The 17,406-nt window shown below is 47.6% G+C and overlaps 1 protein-coding gene across 1 annotated transcript in view; it reads left to right on the top strand.

Moving 5' to 3' along the window:
- The first annotated feature begins 16,568 nt into the window (after positions 1-16,568).
- The window catches only part of plcxd3 (phosphatidylinositol-specific phospholipase C, X domain containing 3), a 30,714-nt gene continuing 29,876 nt past the window's right edge, over positions 16,569-17,406 (top strand). Inside the window, exon 1 of the mRNA XM_059644965.1 lies at positions 16,569-17,359. Coding sequence (XP_059500948.1) covers positions 17,254-17,359 — 106 coding nt within the window. The 5' untranslated portion in view covers positions 16,569-17,253. The remainder of the gene's footprint in view (positions 17,360-17,406) is intronic.

The following is a 17,406-nucleotide window of genomic DNA, read 5'->3' as shown; positions in this document are numbered from 1 at the left end:
AAGAAAGAGAGAGGAGTGTGGCTGGGGAAGGTAGGTGGGATGATGATAGGTGAGTGCATGTAGGCAGTGGTAGGGATTGGTCAGTGAAATGGGAGGGGCTGATAGGTGGGAGAGAAGGTGGACTGGTTGTGTCAGGTCAAGGAGGTGGGGATGAGAGGGAGGGTTGGTCATGGGATGAAACCAGGGGTGGGGAGATTTTGCAACTGGTGAAGTCCATATTGAGACCGTTGGGCTCCCAAGGTGGAATATGAGGTGCTTTTCCTCCCTGGACCCCTCTCTTTCCATCTCTGGTGACCACCTCAAAACTGATAACTATTTTAAGCCCATTGACTCCCACAGCTACCTAGACTACACCTCCTCTCATCCACCTTCATGATGATGGCAGATTCTTTGCTTGCGAAGATCAGTTGGGAAGAGATTCGTCAGCGATTTTGTTGGCACAGCTGTTGGTAGCTGTAGAGTCCTATCCTGGACCTGCAGCTCCTGGGACAGTGCAGGCAGGGGAATGCTCCGGACAGCAGGGCTTGAGATGAGGGCTCCTTCCTGCGTTTCCGTCTGTCCTCTGCAGCTGCTCTCCTCAAACATTTGAACTCCTCCTTCGCCGTCGTAGTTTTCTTCCGCCATGCGTCCCTGTCGGAGGCCAGCTTTTGACAGTCCGTTGAGGCGATGCCGGTCTGAGAGAGCTGTTGCTTCAGCTGGTCCTTGTAGCGCTTGCCGTCGCAGAGTTCCCCGAGGAACACTGTCTTGGGTATTCTGGTGTTGTCCATCCGCAATACATGATCCGACCATCGAAGTAGCTTCAGGAGAAGGGTCGCTTCGATGCTGGGGAGCCGGGCCTTTTCCAGCACTTCGTTGTTAGAGACGCGGTCCTGCCAGGTGATGCCCAATATAGAGCGCAGGCAACGTTGGTGGAATCGTTCCAGCAGCCGCATCTGTTTCCGATACAGAACCTAGGCCTCAGAGCCGTAGAGCAGTGTGGTGATGACCGCGGCCTTGAAAACCTGGATTTTCGCCGACATGCTTATCGAGTGGATTCCCCATACATGCTTCCGCAGTCGCCCAAAGGCGCTACTTGCTTTTGCAAGGCGATTGTCAACGTCTCCTGTGACTGTAGCATCGTTGGAGATTATGCTTCCCAGGTACGTGAAACGTTCGACCGTTTTGAGGAGGTGGCCGTCGATCGAGATGCGAGGTGCGTTGTATGTGCTGCATGGTGGCGCCTGGTACAGGATCTCCGTCTTCTTCAGACTGACCGTTAGCCCGAAAGCCTTTGCAGCTTCAGAGAAGTGCGTCACTGCAGTCTGTAGCGCATCTTCCATGTGTGAGAGTAGGGCGCAGTCGTCCACATACAGCAGCCCCATGATGGGCTCCCGTGTTGTCTTCGCGCGAGCGAGGAAGCGGCGCAGATTGAAGATATTGCCGTCCGGGCGGAAGTGAATGTAGATGCTGTTTTTAATGCCCTCCTTCACTTCCTGCAGCATCATGTTGAAGAAGATGGCGAAGAGCGTCAGTGCCAAGACGCAGCCCTGCATCACGCCGTTGCTGATGGGGAACGGATGTGATAGGTCACCGTTGTATTTCACCTTGCCTCTCTGACCTTCATGAAGTTGCTGTAGGATGGTTAAGAACTTAGGAGGGCATCCGAGCTTCCCCAGGATTTTCCATAGACCGTCGCGGCTGACTGTATCGAAGGCTTTGGTGAGGTCAATGAATGCCGCGTACAGTCCAACGTTCTGCTCACGGCATTTCTCCTGAAGTTGGCGTAGTGCGAAGATCATGTCGGATGTGCCTCTGTTCGCTCTAAAACCACATTGACTTTCTGTCAGGTTGTCCTCCGCAATGGTGGGGATCAGTCTGTCCAAGAGGATTCTGGAGAGAATCTTCCCAGCCGTAGGCAGCAGAGTGACATGTCTGTAGTTTGAACAGTCCGATTTCTCACCCTAGTTCTTATACAGGGAGACTATCACAGAATCACGTAGATCAGCTGGCACCTCACCTTGTTCCCAACAGAGTGCAAATAGGTTGGTGAGTTCGTTCAGGAGCGAAGCTCCTCCTAATTTGTATACTTCTGCAGGGATTCCGTCGATACCGGGAGCTTTGTGGAGTTTCGGCTTAGAGATGGCGGATTGAACCTCGTCCAGCGTTGGTGGACCGTTGAGTTCGGATCTGATGTCCTGCTGTGGGATTCTCTCGATGAACGCTGTTGGTACTTGGCGATTGTCCGCGAAGAGGTTCGTGTAGTGTTCCATGATGGCTTCTTTGTCAGTAAGCAAACTGGCACCGTCAGCAGAGTGCAAAGGGGCCTGAAGTTGGCGGGTCGGTCCATACATCGTGCGCAGAGACTCATAAAAAGCTCTGGTGTTGCCAGTGTCTGCATACCGCTGTGTTTGTTCTGCCAGTTTTGACCACCAGTCGTTTTGCATCATTCTAAGGTTGGCTTGCAGGGTACTGCATGCAGCTCTGTATTCTGCTTTGGCTGTTTTGTCGTCAGATCTGGAGAGCAAGGTCTGATGGGCAGGGCGTTTCTTCTGGAGGAGAGTCTGTATCTCAGTGTCATTTTCATCAAACCAGTCTCTGTCCCTCCTAGAAGTGTATCCTCCCACCTGAACAGTTGTATCTTGCATTGCAGACTTCAGGTGATCCCATGTCTTTCCTGTGTTTCCATCTGTGACCGATGAGTCCTTGGATTTCAGTCTCTCCTCTCGCTTGGACTGGAATTAGTCATGGAGATTGTGGAGCTTGCTTATGTGGATTTTCTTGGAACATGATCCCCTCTTCTTTGTCACTGGCTTCCTACTCCACCTTCCTTACAAGAATGCAATCCCCTATTCCCAATTCCTCCACCTCCACTGCATCTGCGCCCAAGATGGGGTGTTCCACTCCTGAACAACCCAGATGTCCTCTTAATTCAAGGACTGCAACTTCCCCCCTTCAGTGGTCGAAAACGGTCTCGACCGCATCTCTTGCGTTTCCCGCACATCTGCCCTCACATCCCTGCCCTGCAATAAAAACAAAGATAGAATCCCCCTTGTCCTCACATATCACCCCATTAACCTCCAGGTTCAACGTATCATTCTCCACCACTTCCAGCATCTGCAATCTGACCTCACAACCAAGGATATATTTCCCTCCCCACCCCTATCTACCTTCCCTAGGGACCGCTCTCTCCACGACTCCCTCCTCTGCTCCACACTCTCCACGAGCCCCACCACCCCCGGCACCTTTCCCTGCAACCGCAGCAAGTGCTACACCTGACCCTACACCTCCCCCCTCAACTCCATCCAAGGACCCAAAAAGCCTTCCACATTCCACATCAGGCAGATGTTCACCTGTACATCTGTCAATGTGGTCTATTTGTATCCATTGCTCCTGATGTGGCCTCCTCTACTTTGGTGAGACCGAGCGAAGGCTCAGAGACCACTTTGTAGGGCACCTACGCTTGGTTTGCGACAGATGACAACACCTTCCAGCCATGAACTGTTTCAACTCCCCCACCAACTCCCACGACAAGTCCATCCTGGGTCTCCTCCAGTGTCACATCGACACCGCCCGAAACTGGAGGAGCAGCACCTCATATTCCGCCTTGGGAGCCTCCAACCCAATGGTCTCAATGTGGATTTTACCAGTTTCAAAATCTCCCCACCCCTGGCCTCATCCCATGACCAACCCTCCCTCTCATCCCCACCTCCTTGATCTGACACAACCTGTCCACCTTCTCTCCCACCTATCTGACCCTCCCATCTCACTGACCAATCCCCACCATTGCCTACCCACACTCACTGATCACCATTCCCATACCTTCTGCAGCCCCACCCCTTCACTCTTTTTACTTCCAAGCTCCCTTCCTCCTCCCCAGTTTCTGAAGGAACTCTGGCTTTCCTGATCCTCTGATGCTGACTGGCCTGCTATCCTCTAGCTCTGTTATCTCTGTATTGAATTGCATTTACCAATCCTCATTCAACTTTCTCATCTGATCAAGATCCCTCTGTAATTTTTGACAACCTTCTTTGCTATCAACAATATCTCCTCATTCTGTACTATCCCCAAACTTACTAATCCTGCCTTGTACATTCACATCCAGATCATTTATGTAAATAACAAATAACAAAGGTCCCAGCATCGACCCCTATGGCACAGCGCTAATCACAGGCCTCCAGTCTCAGAAACAATCTTCAACCATCACCCTCTGCTTCCTATCATTGAGCCAATTATGAATCCAATTAGCTATCTCTCCCTGGATCCCATGTGACCTAACTTTCATGACTAACCTGCTGTGCAGGACCTTTCAAAGGCCTTTAAACTAAAGTCCATGTAGACAACATCCACTGCCCGACCCTCATCTATTCTCTTGGTTACCTCTTTGAAAAACACTAAAAGATTTGTCAGACATGATTTTCCACCCCCCTCCCCCCCACACAGATCCATTCTGACTATCCCTAACCAGGCCTTGACTATCCAATAATAGGTTGATCCTGTCCCTCAGTATCCTCTCCAATAACTTGCCCACTGCTGATGTCAGGCTCACCGGCCTGTAGTTCCCTGGCTTGTCTTTGCTCCCTTTCTTAAACAATGGAACAACGTTAGCCACCCTCCGGTCTTCTGGAACTTCACCAGTGGCTAAAGATGAAGGAGAAGTCTCTACAAAGGCCTCTGCAATTTCTTCCCTAGCCTCCCACAACATCCGAGGATGGACTTGATCAGGCCCAAAGGACTTATCCACCTTAATGCGCTTTAAGGCTCCAAATACAACGTCTCCACTAATGCGTATGTGTGTTCCAAAACATTGCCACCGGTTTCACTTATCTCCTTAGCATCCATAATTATCCCTTCAGTAAACACAGAGGAGAAATATTCATTACAAAATCGTCCCCATGTCCCGTGGCTCCATACATTGATAGCCATGCCAATCTTTGAAGGGACCTATTCTCTCCCTAGCCACCCTCTTACTCATAAAATAGCTATAGAATCTCTTGGGATTATCTTTTACCTTACTGCTAAATCCAGCTCATACCCTCTTTTCGCTCTTCTGATTTGCCTCAAGTGTGCTCCTACACTTTTCATAGTCATCTAGGGATTCACTTGAGCCCAACAGCTTAAACACAACGTAGGCCTTCTTCTTTTTCCAGACCGGAGCCTAAATATCCCTCTTTAGCCAGAGATCACTAAACCTACCAGATTTTCCCTTCACCTTAACAGGAACATACTGTCCCTGGAATCTTGAAATCACTTTTAAAAGCGTCCCATTTGCCGGTCATTCATTTTCCTTCAAACAAACTCACACAATCAACTTCTGCTAGATTCTGCCAATTGGCCCTGCTCCAGTTCAGCACCTTAACCTGTGGATCTGTCCTATCTTTTTCTAAAACTATGTTAAAACTAGGAGAGTTATCGTCACTGGACAGAAAGTGCTCTCCAAGTGACACTTCAGTCACTGGCCTCGTTTCCTAAGAGGAGGTCCAGTGTTGCAGCCTCCCAAGTAGAACCCTGTACATAACTGATTTGGGGAACTTTCTTGAACACATTTGACAAATTCCACCCCGTCTGGACGTTTCAGACCCTGGGTGGCCCAGTCAATTCAGGGGAAATCAAAAATCTCCAAAAAAATGCTACTCTATTATTCCTACAGCTATTTGCAGTCTCTCTATAAATCTGCTCCTCTAGTACCCACTGGCTATTTGAGGGCCTATATACAGTTGCAGAATGACCATCCCCTTCTTGTTTCTAAACATATGGCCTTACTTGATGACCCCTTAAGAATATCCTCTCTAAGCTCTGTTGTTATGCCCTCCTTTATCAAAAGGGCAACTCCCCCTCCTCACGTATCTGTATTTCTGTCACGCCTGTAGCTTCTGTATCCTGGAATACTGAGCTGTCAGTCCTGCCCTTCTCTCAGCCATGTTTCTGTTATAGCCATAATATCCCAGTTCCCAGAGCCAATCCATGCTCTGAGCTCACCTGCTTTACCAGCCAGGCCTCGTGAGTTGAAATCAATGCACTTTAACCCAGAAGCCCTTTCCCTCCCATTACGGTGCCCCCACAATCCTGGACTATAAACTTGCTCTTGATGGCTAATGTATTTTCCCTTGACTTTTTGATGGCCCCTTCCTTATTCAGACTCCTGGCCTATTGAATCCGCTGTTCCTGATGTGGCCTCCTCTATACTGGGGAGGCTGAGCAGAGAATCGGAGACTGTTTTGCGGATTATCTGTGCTCTGTACACTGTAATCAACAACAGCTTCCAGTCACAAACCTTTTCAGCTCCCCCTCCCACTCCCTGCACGACATGTCCATCCTGGGCCTCCTTCAGTGTCACAACAATGCCACCCGGGAACTGGAGGAGCAGCACCTCATATTCCACCTCAGGAGCCTACAGCCCAATGGTCTCAATGTGGACTTAACCAGTTTCAAATTCTCCCCACCCCTGGCCTCATCCCATGTCCAACCCTCCCTCTCATCCACACCCCCTTGACCTGACACAACCTGTCCATCTTCTCTTGCACCTATTTGCTCCTCCCATCTCACTGAGCAATCCCCACCGGCCCCTACCAGCACTTACCAATCACCTTCCTACCTACCTTCCCCAGACCCACCTCTGTCTCTATCTATTTCTGAGCTCCCTTCCCCCTCCCCCATTTCTGAAGAAGGGCCCTGACTCGAAACGTCAGCTTTCCTGCTCCTCTGATGCTGCTTGGCCTGCTGTGTCCATCCAGATCCACACTGTTTTATCTCGAAGCCCAGCATCGGCAGTTCCTACTATCTCTGAGGTATAGTCAGCAGAGATTTGATGGAGGAGCATGCTGTAAGACAAACATAATTGAGTTTTTTTGAAAAGTTGATTAAATATATTGATGAGGCTGGTGCAGTTAATGTGGTTCACTTGGGCTTCAGTAAAGCCTTTGACAAGGTCCCACAAGGAAGGCTAGTGCAGAAAAGGTCAGACCCCAGGGGATCCAAGGCAAGTTGACAAACTGGCTCCAAAGTTAGCTTATAAACAGGAGGCAAGGCATAATGGTGAAGGGATGTTTCTGTAAAAGAAAATCTGTCACCAGTGGTGTATCATAGGGATCAGTGCTGGGACACTTGCTGTCTGTTATTTACATTACTGACTTGGCTGTGAATGCAGAAGGTTTAATTAATACATTTGCAGAGGACATGAAAATTGCTGGTTTTGCTGAAAGCGAGGGCGACGGTCTCAGGATACAGACTGATATTGATCAGCTGGTAAACTGGGCAGAGAAATGGCAGGTGGAATTTAATCCTGATAAGTGCAATGTATGATGCATTTTGGGAAGTCCGATAACGCAAGGGTGTACACAATGAATGGTGGGTCCCTAGGGAGTACTGAGGAACAAATGGGTCCTTGATACACAAGTCCATGAAGATGCGAGCACTGGTTAGGAAAGAAGGCATATGGGTTGCTTGTTTTCATTAGCTGGGGTGTAGACTATAGAAGCAAGAGGGTTTTGTTACAACTTTATAAAACATTGGTTCGGCCACAGATGGAATACTGTGTACAGTTCTGGTCACTATTCGATGAATGGGACTGCACTGTAGAGGGTGCAGAGGACTTTCACCAGGATGTTGCCTGTGATGACTCAGTTATGTGCACAGACCCGTTAGGATAGCAAAGTGTGGAGCTGGATGAACACAGCAGGCCAAGCAGCATCTCAGGAGCACAAAAGCTGACGTTCCAGGCCTAGACCCTTGATGAAGCTCCAGCTCCACACTTTGTTATCTTGGATTCTCCAGCACCTGCAGTTCCCATTATCACCGGTTAGGATGGGTTTGTTTTCCCTGGAGCACAGGAGGCTGAGGGGGAATCTGGTTGAGGGAAACAAAATTCAAAATGGAGGCTACAAGTGCAGGTAAATTGGAATAGTGTGTTTTGGTGTTTTTTGGCCAGTATAGACACAGTGGGCTGAAGGGCCCGTTTCTATGTTGTATGACTCTCTGACTCTCTATGACTCTGTCACTCCTGTCTTTCATATACGACTGTCTAGTGCTGTATCCCATCTTAGTCACCCACCTGTAGTTTAAAACACAAAATACAGAAAGTTAGACCTGAATTAAGTTGAATTAGGGTCAATTATGAAACATAAACTGCACATTGAGTGGCAGATACCATTAAGAAGGGTCTTATTAATTGTCTCAGCATATTAATCTTCAAAACAGAGTCACAACATTCTTCAAAACTCTATCTTCTTCATGAAGAATTTCAGCTCCTCTCCTTCAATGGATAGACCTGATCCCACGCGAGCTTCAATGTGCAATCATCCCAAGTTTCACATTGAATGTGATTCTGTGCTTGGACAGAATTTGCTGAATAATCCTAGTTGTGCCAAGAGTTATATGAATGACCAATTTAAGAGTGTCAGTTTGGCCTGCAGTCTGGTGCATCTGTGTGTTACAGAAGCTACATACAGATCTCTGTCCTGTTTGTACACAGAAACTAATTGTACACAGACTGGACATCATCCAACCTCTCAGAATACCTTTGGGCCAGTCCTCAAGCAATACCTGAACCAATCAGATTCAATCTGCATGGTTTAAATTTGAAAAAAAGCTTAGCAGTTAACTGCCAGTCATCATCTAACTGACACATTGCCTTGTTCAAATAAGGGTGCAGAATTAAACCCAGAAAATACAGATCAGTCAGTTTAACTTTAACTGTGTAGAAATGTACAGGAATAATATGTGACAAAATTAATAGTGAAGATGTAGATTAGTTAAGGAAGATCAATATTTCATCAGGGTAATTCATTTCAAAGTAACTTGCCTGAGCTTTTTGAAGAATTCAAAATAGGCTTAATGAGAGTAGTACTGTTGATGTAGTTTACATGGATTTCCTGAAGGTGTTTGATACAGTGCCACACAACAGCCTCATGAGGAATGTTCCAGGTTATGGGATAAAAGGGACTGCAGCAACGCAGATACAAAATTGGCCGAGAGAAAGGAAACAGGGATTAATGGCCAATGGATCTTGTTCAGGCTGGAGGAGGGTTTGTAGTGGAGTTCCCCAGGGGTCAGTATTGGGACCCCTGCTTTTCCTGATCTGGATATCTGGATATTCTTGTGCAGGGGACACCCCACAATGCTGCGTAATCAGCCCTTTACTATATTTCGTACACACTTGATAGAGGTGTACAAAATGATCAGAGGTATAGAGACAGTGGACAGCCAGAGACTTTTTCCTAGGGTGGAGGTAGCTACTACGAGGGGGCATAGTTTTAAAGTGAGTGGAGGTAGATATTGGGGAGACGTCAGAGGTAGGTTCTTTACTCAGAGAGTGGTCGGGGCGTGGAATGCATTGCCGGAGAGGGTAGTGGAGTCAGCCTCATTAGGGGCATTTAAGCTGCTATTAGATAGGCATATGGATGATATTTTAAGGTAGGGGTGGAAGTTAGACAGACCTTAGGTTTTGGGTAAAGGCTCGGCACAACATGGTGGGCCGAAGGGCCTGTACTGTGCTGTACTGTTCTATGTTCTATGTTCCATGTTCATGACTGTGTGGCCAAATTCAGCTCTAATTCCATTTACAAATTTGCTGATGACACCACCGTGGTAGGTTGGATTTCAAACAACAACGAGACAGACTGCAGGAAACATTTAGAGAACTAAGTATCTTGGTGTAAAGGCAACAATCTCTCTCTCAATGTCAGCAAAACGAAGGAGCTGGTCACTGACTTCAGGAAGCCAAGTGGAGGACACACCCCTGTCTGTGTCAGTGGTGCTGAGGTGGAGGTGTTCGAGAGCTTCAAGTTCCCAGGAGTAAACATCACCAACAATCTGTTCTGGTCCATCCACGCCATTGCTACACTCAAGAAAGCACATCAACACCTCTACTTCCTCAGAAGGCCAAAGAAGTTCAGCATGTCCACAATAACTCTTACCAATTTTTATATCTGCACCACAGAAAGCATTCCATCCAGATGCATCACAGCTTGGTGTGACAACTGCTCTGCTCAAGACCGCGTGAAATTACAGACAGTTGTAAACACAGCCCAGTCCATCACTTAAACCAGCCTTCTTTCCATTGACTCTGTCTGCACTTCCCACTGCCTCAGGAAACACCATCAAAGACCCCTCCCACCATGACGATACTCTTCTACCGTCTTCCTGCAAGCAGGAGATACAACTGTATTAAAACACGTACCAACAGATTGAAGAGATAATGGGAACTGCAGAGGCTGGAGAATCCGAGATAACAAAGTGTAGGATTGGATGAACACAGCAGGCTAAGCAGCATCTTAGGGGCAGGAAAGCTGACGTTTCAGGCCTAAACCCTTCATCAGAAAAGGGGGATAGGGAGAGGATTCTGTAATAAATAAGGAGAGAGGAGGTGGCGGACCGAAGATGGATAAAGGAGAAGATAGGTGGAAAGGAGAGTGTAGGTGGGGAGGTAGGGAGGGGATAGGTCAGTCTTGGGGGGGTACGGACAGGTCAAGGAGGCAGGATGAGGTTAGTAGGTGGGAAATGGAGGTGCAGCTTGAGGTGGGAGGAGGGGATGGGTGAGAGGAAGAACAGGTTAGGGAGGCAGTGATGAGCTGGGCTGGGTGTGGGATGTGGTGGGGGGAGGGGAGATCTTGAAGCTGGTGAAAGCCACATTGATTACCAAAAGATTCAAGAACAGTTTCTTCCCCGCTGTGGTCAGACTTAGGAATGGAGCGGAGGTGATGACCTCATGATATTATAACTGGATTATTAATTGTGTGACCAAGATAATGTTCTGGAAACCCAGGTTTGAATCCTGCCACCGCAACAGTAGAATTTGAATTCAACAAAATCAAATCTATTTTTTTTCTTTATTCATTCATGGGATGAGGACATTGCTGGCTAGGCAGCATTCATTGCCCAAACCTAAATGCCCAGAGGCAGTTAAGGGTCAACCACACTGCTGTGGGTCTGGAGTCACATGTAGGCCAGACCAGGTAAGGATGGCAGTTTCCTTCCCTAAAGGACATTAGTGAACCAGGTGGGTTTTTCTGACAATCTACTCATGGTCATCATTAGATTCTTAATTCCAGATATTTATTGAATTCAAATTCCACCATCTGCTGTGGCAGGATTAGAACCCAGGTTCCCAGAACATTATCTGGGTCTCTGGATTAACAGTCCAGCGATAATACCACTAGGCCATGGCCTTCCCTAAATTAAGAGTCTAATGATGACCATGAGTAGATTGTCGGAAAAACCCATCCGGTTCACTAATGTCCTTTCGGGAAGGAAACTGCCATCCTTACCTGGTCTGGCCTACATGTGACTCCAGACCCACAGCAATGTCATTGACTCTTAAACTGCCCTCTGGGCAATTAGGGATGGGTGATAAATGCTGGGCGTGGCCAGTGGTGCCTTCATCCCATGAATGAATAAAAACAACTCCCACAAATTAAAGTCGATCTTTCTCTGCACCTTCTCTGCAGCTGTAACACTATATTCTGCATTCTGTTCTATTACCCTGATGTACTTACGGAAGGTATGATTAGCCTAGATAGCACACAAAACAATACTTTTCACTGTATCTCTGTAAATGTGACAATTTTAAATCAAATGCAAATACAAAAGTCGAATATAATTACAATCATTAAACATGATTATAAGGCGAGCCAGATTCAGAAGTGAAAATTCAAGGATATCCATTATTTAGCAAGAATTGGCAAAAAATGGGAGGAAAGTAGGCAATGATCCGAATAAGGGATGAGAACATTAAATCAGTGTGAGAGGCTCTTAGATCAAAAGATCAAGAGGTCAAGTCAGTTTGGGTGAAATTAGGAAACAGCGAGGGGAAGCAGACATTGGTGGGAGTTGCTAATATGTCAAACAGGAGTGGTATAAATCAGGAGGCTAGAGATACATGTACTATAGGTAATACGCTGATAATGGGTGACTTCAATTTACATATAGACTGGATACAAACAGATTCGAGAACAGTTTTATCCCCGCAGCTATCAGACTTTTGAACAGACCTCTTAAATGTTAATGTTGATCTCTCTCTGCACCTTTACTGCAGCCGTATTCTGCGCTCTGTTCTGCCACCCTGATGCATTTTGTATAGTTTGTTCTGCCTGTATAGCACGCAAAACAATACTGTTCACCACATCTCAGTTTGTGTGACAACAATAAATCAAATTCAAACTCAGTCAATCAATACTAATACTGTGTGGGATGAATTCCTAGAGTGCATTAGAAAGGCATTTCTGGGGCAATATGTTCAAGAACCAATTAGAAATTGGACTTTTTGGAATTGATGTTATATAAAGAGAAAAGGCTAATTCATAACTTTACTGTAAAGGAGCCCTTGGGAAATAGTGATCATAACATATAGACTTGATGTTATGATTGAATGCGCCAAAGGAAACTGTGAGGGTATGAAGGTGCAACCCTGCAGCCCAATGGTCTCAATGTGGACTTCACAAGCTTCAAAATATCCCCACCCCCCCCCGCCCCGATCTCATCCCAAGACCAGCCCTGCTTCTTGTCCCGCCTCCTTGACCTGTCTGTTTTCTCTCCCACCTACCTGACCCTCCCTCCCCACTGACCAACCCCATCCCAACTCCCAACCTGCACTCACCTTTACTGGCTTCATCCCTGCCTCCTTGACCTGTCCATCTTCTCTCCACCTATCTGCTCCTCGATCCACCTTCTATCATCGCTTCCCTCTCTCTCTATTTATTTAAGAGCCCCCTTGCCCTCCCACATTTCTGAAGAAGGGTCCTGACCCCAAAATGTCAGGTTTCCTGTTCCTCTGATGCTGCTTAGCCTGCTGTGTTCATCCAGCTCTACACCCTGTTATCTCAGATTCTCCAGCATCTGCAGTTCTTGCCATTTATGAAGGGGCAATTGTTTTGGGAGGATTGGGAGAATATCCTTTCATATTTGATGGTGACAGGCAGTGGCTAGTATTTTTAAAAATACAACAAGGTGTTCATTAGAGCTATATTCCTCTAAGACACAAAATTACCATAAGAAAAGCCAGTCAACATTAGTTAACAAGATAAGTTAAAAATTGCACTAAATCAAAGGGACTTTCCCCTCCGGGACACCTTGGTCCACATTTCCTTCACCCCCAACACCTCCCCCCAGCCCTATGGCACCTTCCCCTGTAACCAGCGAAGGTGAAAAGCCTGCCCATTTACCTCCCCCCTCCCCAGTACCCAAAGGCCCACACATACCTTCCAGGTGAAGCAACACTTTGCCTGCACTTCCCAAACTCTAGTCTACTGCTTTCGCTGCTCACAATGTGGTCTCCTCTATATTGGGAAACAAAGCATAGACTTGGTGATCACTTCGCAGAACATTTATGTTCTGCCTGAAAAAAAGACCCTGAGCTTCCAGTTCCCTGGCCAACATCTGTCTCTGGCTTGCTGCAGTGTTCCAGTGAAGCCCAACACAAGCTGAAGCAACAATACCTCTTTTTCCGCTTGGGGACACTACAGCCCTCCGGACTCAATATCGAGTTCACTAATTTTAGGGCCTAAACTCCTCCATGTCCCAGCCCCCCACCCCACACACCAGGCCTTGTTACCACACAGCCTCACACTACACACCCCCTGTTGTTAGCCACTAACAGCCTCCATTAACAACTATTCACCCTCCCAGCCTGGTCGTTACCAACTCCTTTGTCTGTCTGGCTGATCTTCTCTCTCTCAGCTAGCCCCACTCTCCAGTCCTATCCCAACACCTTTCTAAATTCATCCCTTTCAAATATATATCCAGCTCTCTTCCGAAACCTCCTGTGGAACCCATCTCCACCCCTCTCCCAGGCAGCACATTCCGAATCCTAACAAACTCTCCGAGGAAAGAACTTTCTCCTCATCTCACTCCTCGCTCTCTCACTGACCATCCTGACATTGTCCCCCCTAGTTACTGACAGACCAACTCATGGCAACAGAATATCCTTCTTTACCCTGTCAAAATTGTTCATCATTTTGAACACTTCTATAAAATCTGCTCTTATCCTTCCTGCTCCAAGGTGACAAGGCAAATCTCTCTCATATTTCCTTGTGTCTAAAATCCTGCATTCCTTATTATCATCCAAGTAAATCTCCTTTGCATTCTCTCCAGGAAAACATTCTTAACACCTTTCCTTAAATAAAGTGCCCAGAGCTGAACATAATACTCCAAATGTGGTGTGACCAATGATTTTTAGAAGTGTAGCATTACTTTCTTGCTTTTACACTCAGTGCCTCTATTTATAAACCTATAGATCCTATAAACTTTCTTAATATCCTTTTCAACTTGCCTGGTCACCTTCAGAGACTTGTACATGTGAATACTGAGGTCCCTCTGCTCCTGTACCTGTACAGCTTCTTCATGTTTCTTCTACCTAAAGCATTATCCCTCATTTCTTTGCATTGAAGTTCATCTGCCAGGTGTCTGCCCATTTGGCCAACTTGTCAATGTCCCTCTGACGTCACTCAGTATCACCTTCACAATTCACTATTCTCACTAGCTGGTATCATCTGCAAATTTAGAGATCTTGCTTTCAACACTTATCTCCAAATCGTTTGAATTAATCGTAAGAAGCAAGGGTGTTAGCACCGATCCCTGGAGAACACCACCCTCAGCTCGTCTCCAGTCTGAGAAATGCCTCCCTACACCTGCTCCCTATCTTTTACCAACTTCTAATCCATGCTGCTAAAGACCCATCAATCCCAAACATTTCTGATTTGCTAACCAACCTGCATTGTGGTACTGTATCAAGTGCTTCCTGAAAGTCCAAATATACAACATCTACAGCACTGCCCTTGTCCACTGCCTGTGTCACCTCATCAAAGAACTCAATCAAATTAGTCAGACCCAGCCTACCCCCAGCATGTTGACAGTCTAAGTGGATATTTACCTTATCCCATATTATCAGTGTTTACACAATTGATGTCAACCAGAAAGGTGTACAGTGTCCTGGGTTACCCGTTGTTCCTTTTTTGAACAATGGTGCCACATTTGCAATCCATCGAAACAAGGCCCAACTCTAAATGGGCGCAGGAGCAAAGACATTTGTGTGTTTTATGTTATTCATTTGTGGAATGTGTGCGTTGCTGGCTGATCGAACACTTATTCTTCTTCCCCGGTGCCCCTGCATCAGTGACTGGAGATGGCTTGGCAGACCATTTAGTGAAGCATGTACATCCTGGGATTTCTCGCCAGGGACGTAGACTACAAGAGCAAGGCGGCAATGATGAACTAGTCAAAGATCATGTTAAACCTCAGCTGGAGCATTGTGCACAGTTATGGGTGCATCATTGTAGGAACAGTATGAATGCTTTGGAGAGAGAGCAGCGGTGATTTACATGAATAGTCCCAGGAATGCGAAATTTCAGTTTCAAAGGAAGTTTGGAGAGATTGGAGAGGAGAAGGTTAAGAGGAGATATATGATTAACATTTTCAAAATCCTACAAGGCCGCGATGCAGTAGAGAGGGAGAAATTATTCTTTTGGTAGTGGGGTCAAGAATGGCATATTACAGATTTAAGCAGTGATAATGGGGACTGCAGATGCTGGAGAATCCAAGATAATAAAGTGTGGAGCTGGATGAACACGGCAGGCCAAGCAGCATTTCAGGAGCACAAAAGCTGACGTTTCGGGCCTAGATGCTTTGTGCTCCTGAGATGCTGCTTGGCCTGCTGTGTTCATCCAGCTTCACACTTTGTTATCTACTGATTTAAGCAGCTTGTCAAAAGAAACAAAATTGTCTCGAGGAAAAGCTTTTTCATGCAGTGAGGGGTTAGGGTCTAGGATATACTGTCAGAAAGTGTGGGGGAGAGGCAGGTTCACTCGAGGGGTTAGGGTCTGGGATGTACTGTCTGAGAGTGTGGGGGAGAGGCAGGTTCACTCGAGGGGTTAGGGTCTGGGATGTACTGTCTGAGAGTGTGGGGGAGAGGCAGTTTCACTTGAGGGGTTAGGGTCTGGAATGTACTGTCTGAGAGTGTAGGGGGGAGGCAGGTTCACTCGAGGGGTTAAGGTCTGGAATGTACTGTCTGAGAGTGTAGGGGGGAGGCAGGTTCATTCGAGGGGTTAGGGTCTGAGATGTACTGTCTGAGAGTGTCGGGGACAGCAGTTTCACTCGAGGGGTTAGGGTCTGGGATGTACTGTCTGAGAGTGTGGGGGGGAGAGGCAGGTTCACTCGAGGGGTTAGGGTCTGGGATGTACTGTCTGAGAGTGTGGGGGAGAGGCAGGTTCACTCGAGGGGTTAGGGTCTGGGATGTACTGTCTGAGAGTGTGGGGGAGAGTCAGTTTCACTTGAGGGGTTAGGGTCTGGAATGTACTGTCTGAGAGTGTAGGGGGGAGGCAGGTTCACTCGAGGGGTTAAGGTCTGGAATGTACTGTCTGAGAGTGTTGGGGGGAGGCAGGTTCACTCGAGGGGTTAGGGTCTGGGATGTACTGTCTGAGAGTGTGGGGGAGAGGCAGGTTCGCTCGAGGGGTTAGGGTCTGGAATGTACTGTCTGAGAGAGTAGGGGGGAGGCAGGTTCACTCGAGGGGTTAGGGTCTGGAATGTACAAGCTACCAGAGAGAGTGGGGGGGGCAGGTTCACTTGAGTTGCTGGAAAAGCTCAGCAGGTCTGGCAGCATCTGCAAAGGAGATGGTTCTGGTCCGATTACCCTTCCTCAGAACTGAATTTTAACACGTCCCTGCATTAAAGGTATTTAGTTTTGTCAGTTATTGGAGAAAGGAAAGAATACACAGATACAAACAAGTGAAGCAAAGCAGAGACACGGGTACAGTGAAATAGTGAGAGATTAAACAGGCTGAGGTGGGCTTGCACTTGTGTACAGAGGCTGAGATAAATAGGCTGGACGGGGAGAAATGAAACGGGGACAGAGTCAGAGAGAGAGAGAAAGATAGAAACGGCGATAGAGAGACAGCAGCACAAGGCTGGAGATAGAAACAGCGAGCAACATGAGAGGGAGACAGGCAGGGAGAGTGAGCAATAAGGGGGGAGGCAGACAGCGAGATTGAAAGCGGGGCACAGGCTGTCAGTGACACGGGGAGACAGACTCATCGATCAGTCCGTATCATTCACAGAGCGAGCAAATCACCTTCCGAGAGAGACTGGGGAGGAGGGCAGAGAGGGACAGCTGAGGGCTAGAGGCACAGCTCCCAGCTCCCCAAGCAGCGGGCACACAGCTCACCTCCTGCCGAGACACGGGGCATGTTACTCAGCGCCCTGGGGGGCGGTCAGTGAACAGGACACAGGCTCAGCCCGAACAGGGAGTCACCTGGACCAGGACTAACCCGGGGCAGGAGCAGAGAGAGGGAGATGGCGGGGGCCGGACTGGTACAGGGCAGTATGTCTTGGGCAGACTGGATGACCAAGCTACCAGAGAGAATGCAGACAGCCCCCCTCAGCACGTTGGCCATTCCTGGTGAGTAGAACCGCAGTCCTGCCTGGGACCCTGCGCAAATATTCAAT

This window comes from Stegostoma tigrinum, chromosome 3 (assembly GCF_030684315.1).
Source record: "Stegostoma tigrinum isolate sSteTig4 chromosome 3, sSteTig4.hap1, whole genome shotgun sequence".
Classification (NCBI taxonomy): domain Eukaryota; kingdom Metazoa; phylum Chordata; class Chondrichthyes; order Orectolobiformes; family Stegostomatidae; genus Stegostoma; species Stegostoma tigrinum.
This window is presented reverse-complemented; position numbering and strand designations above follow the sequence as displayed.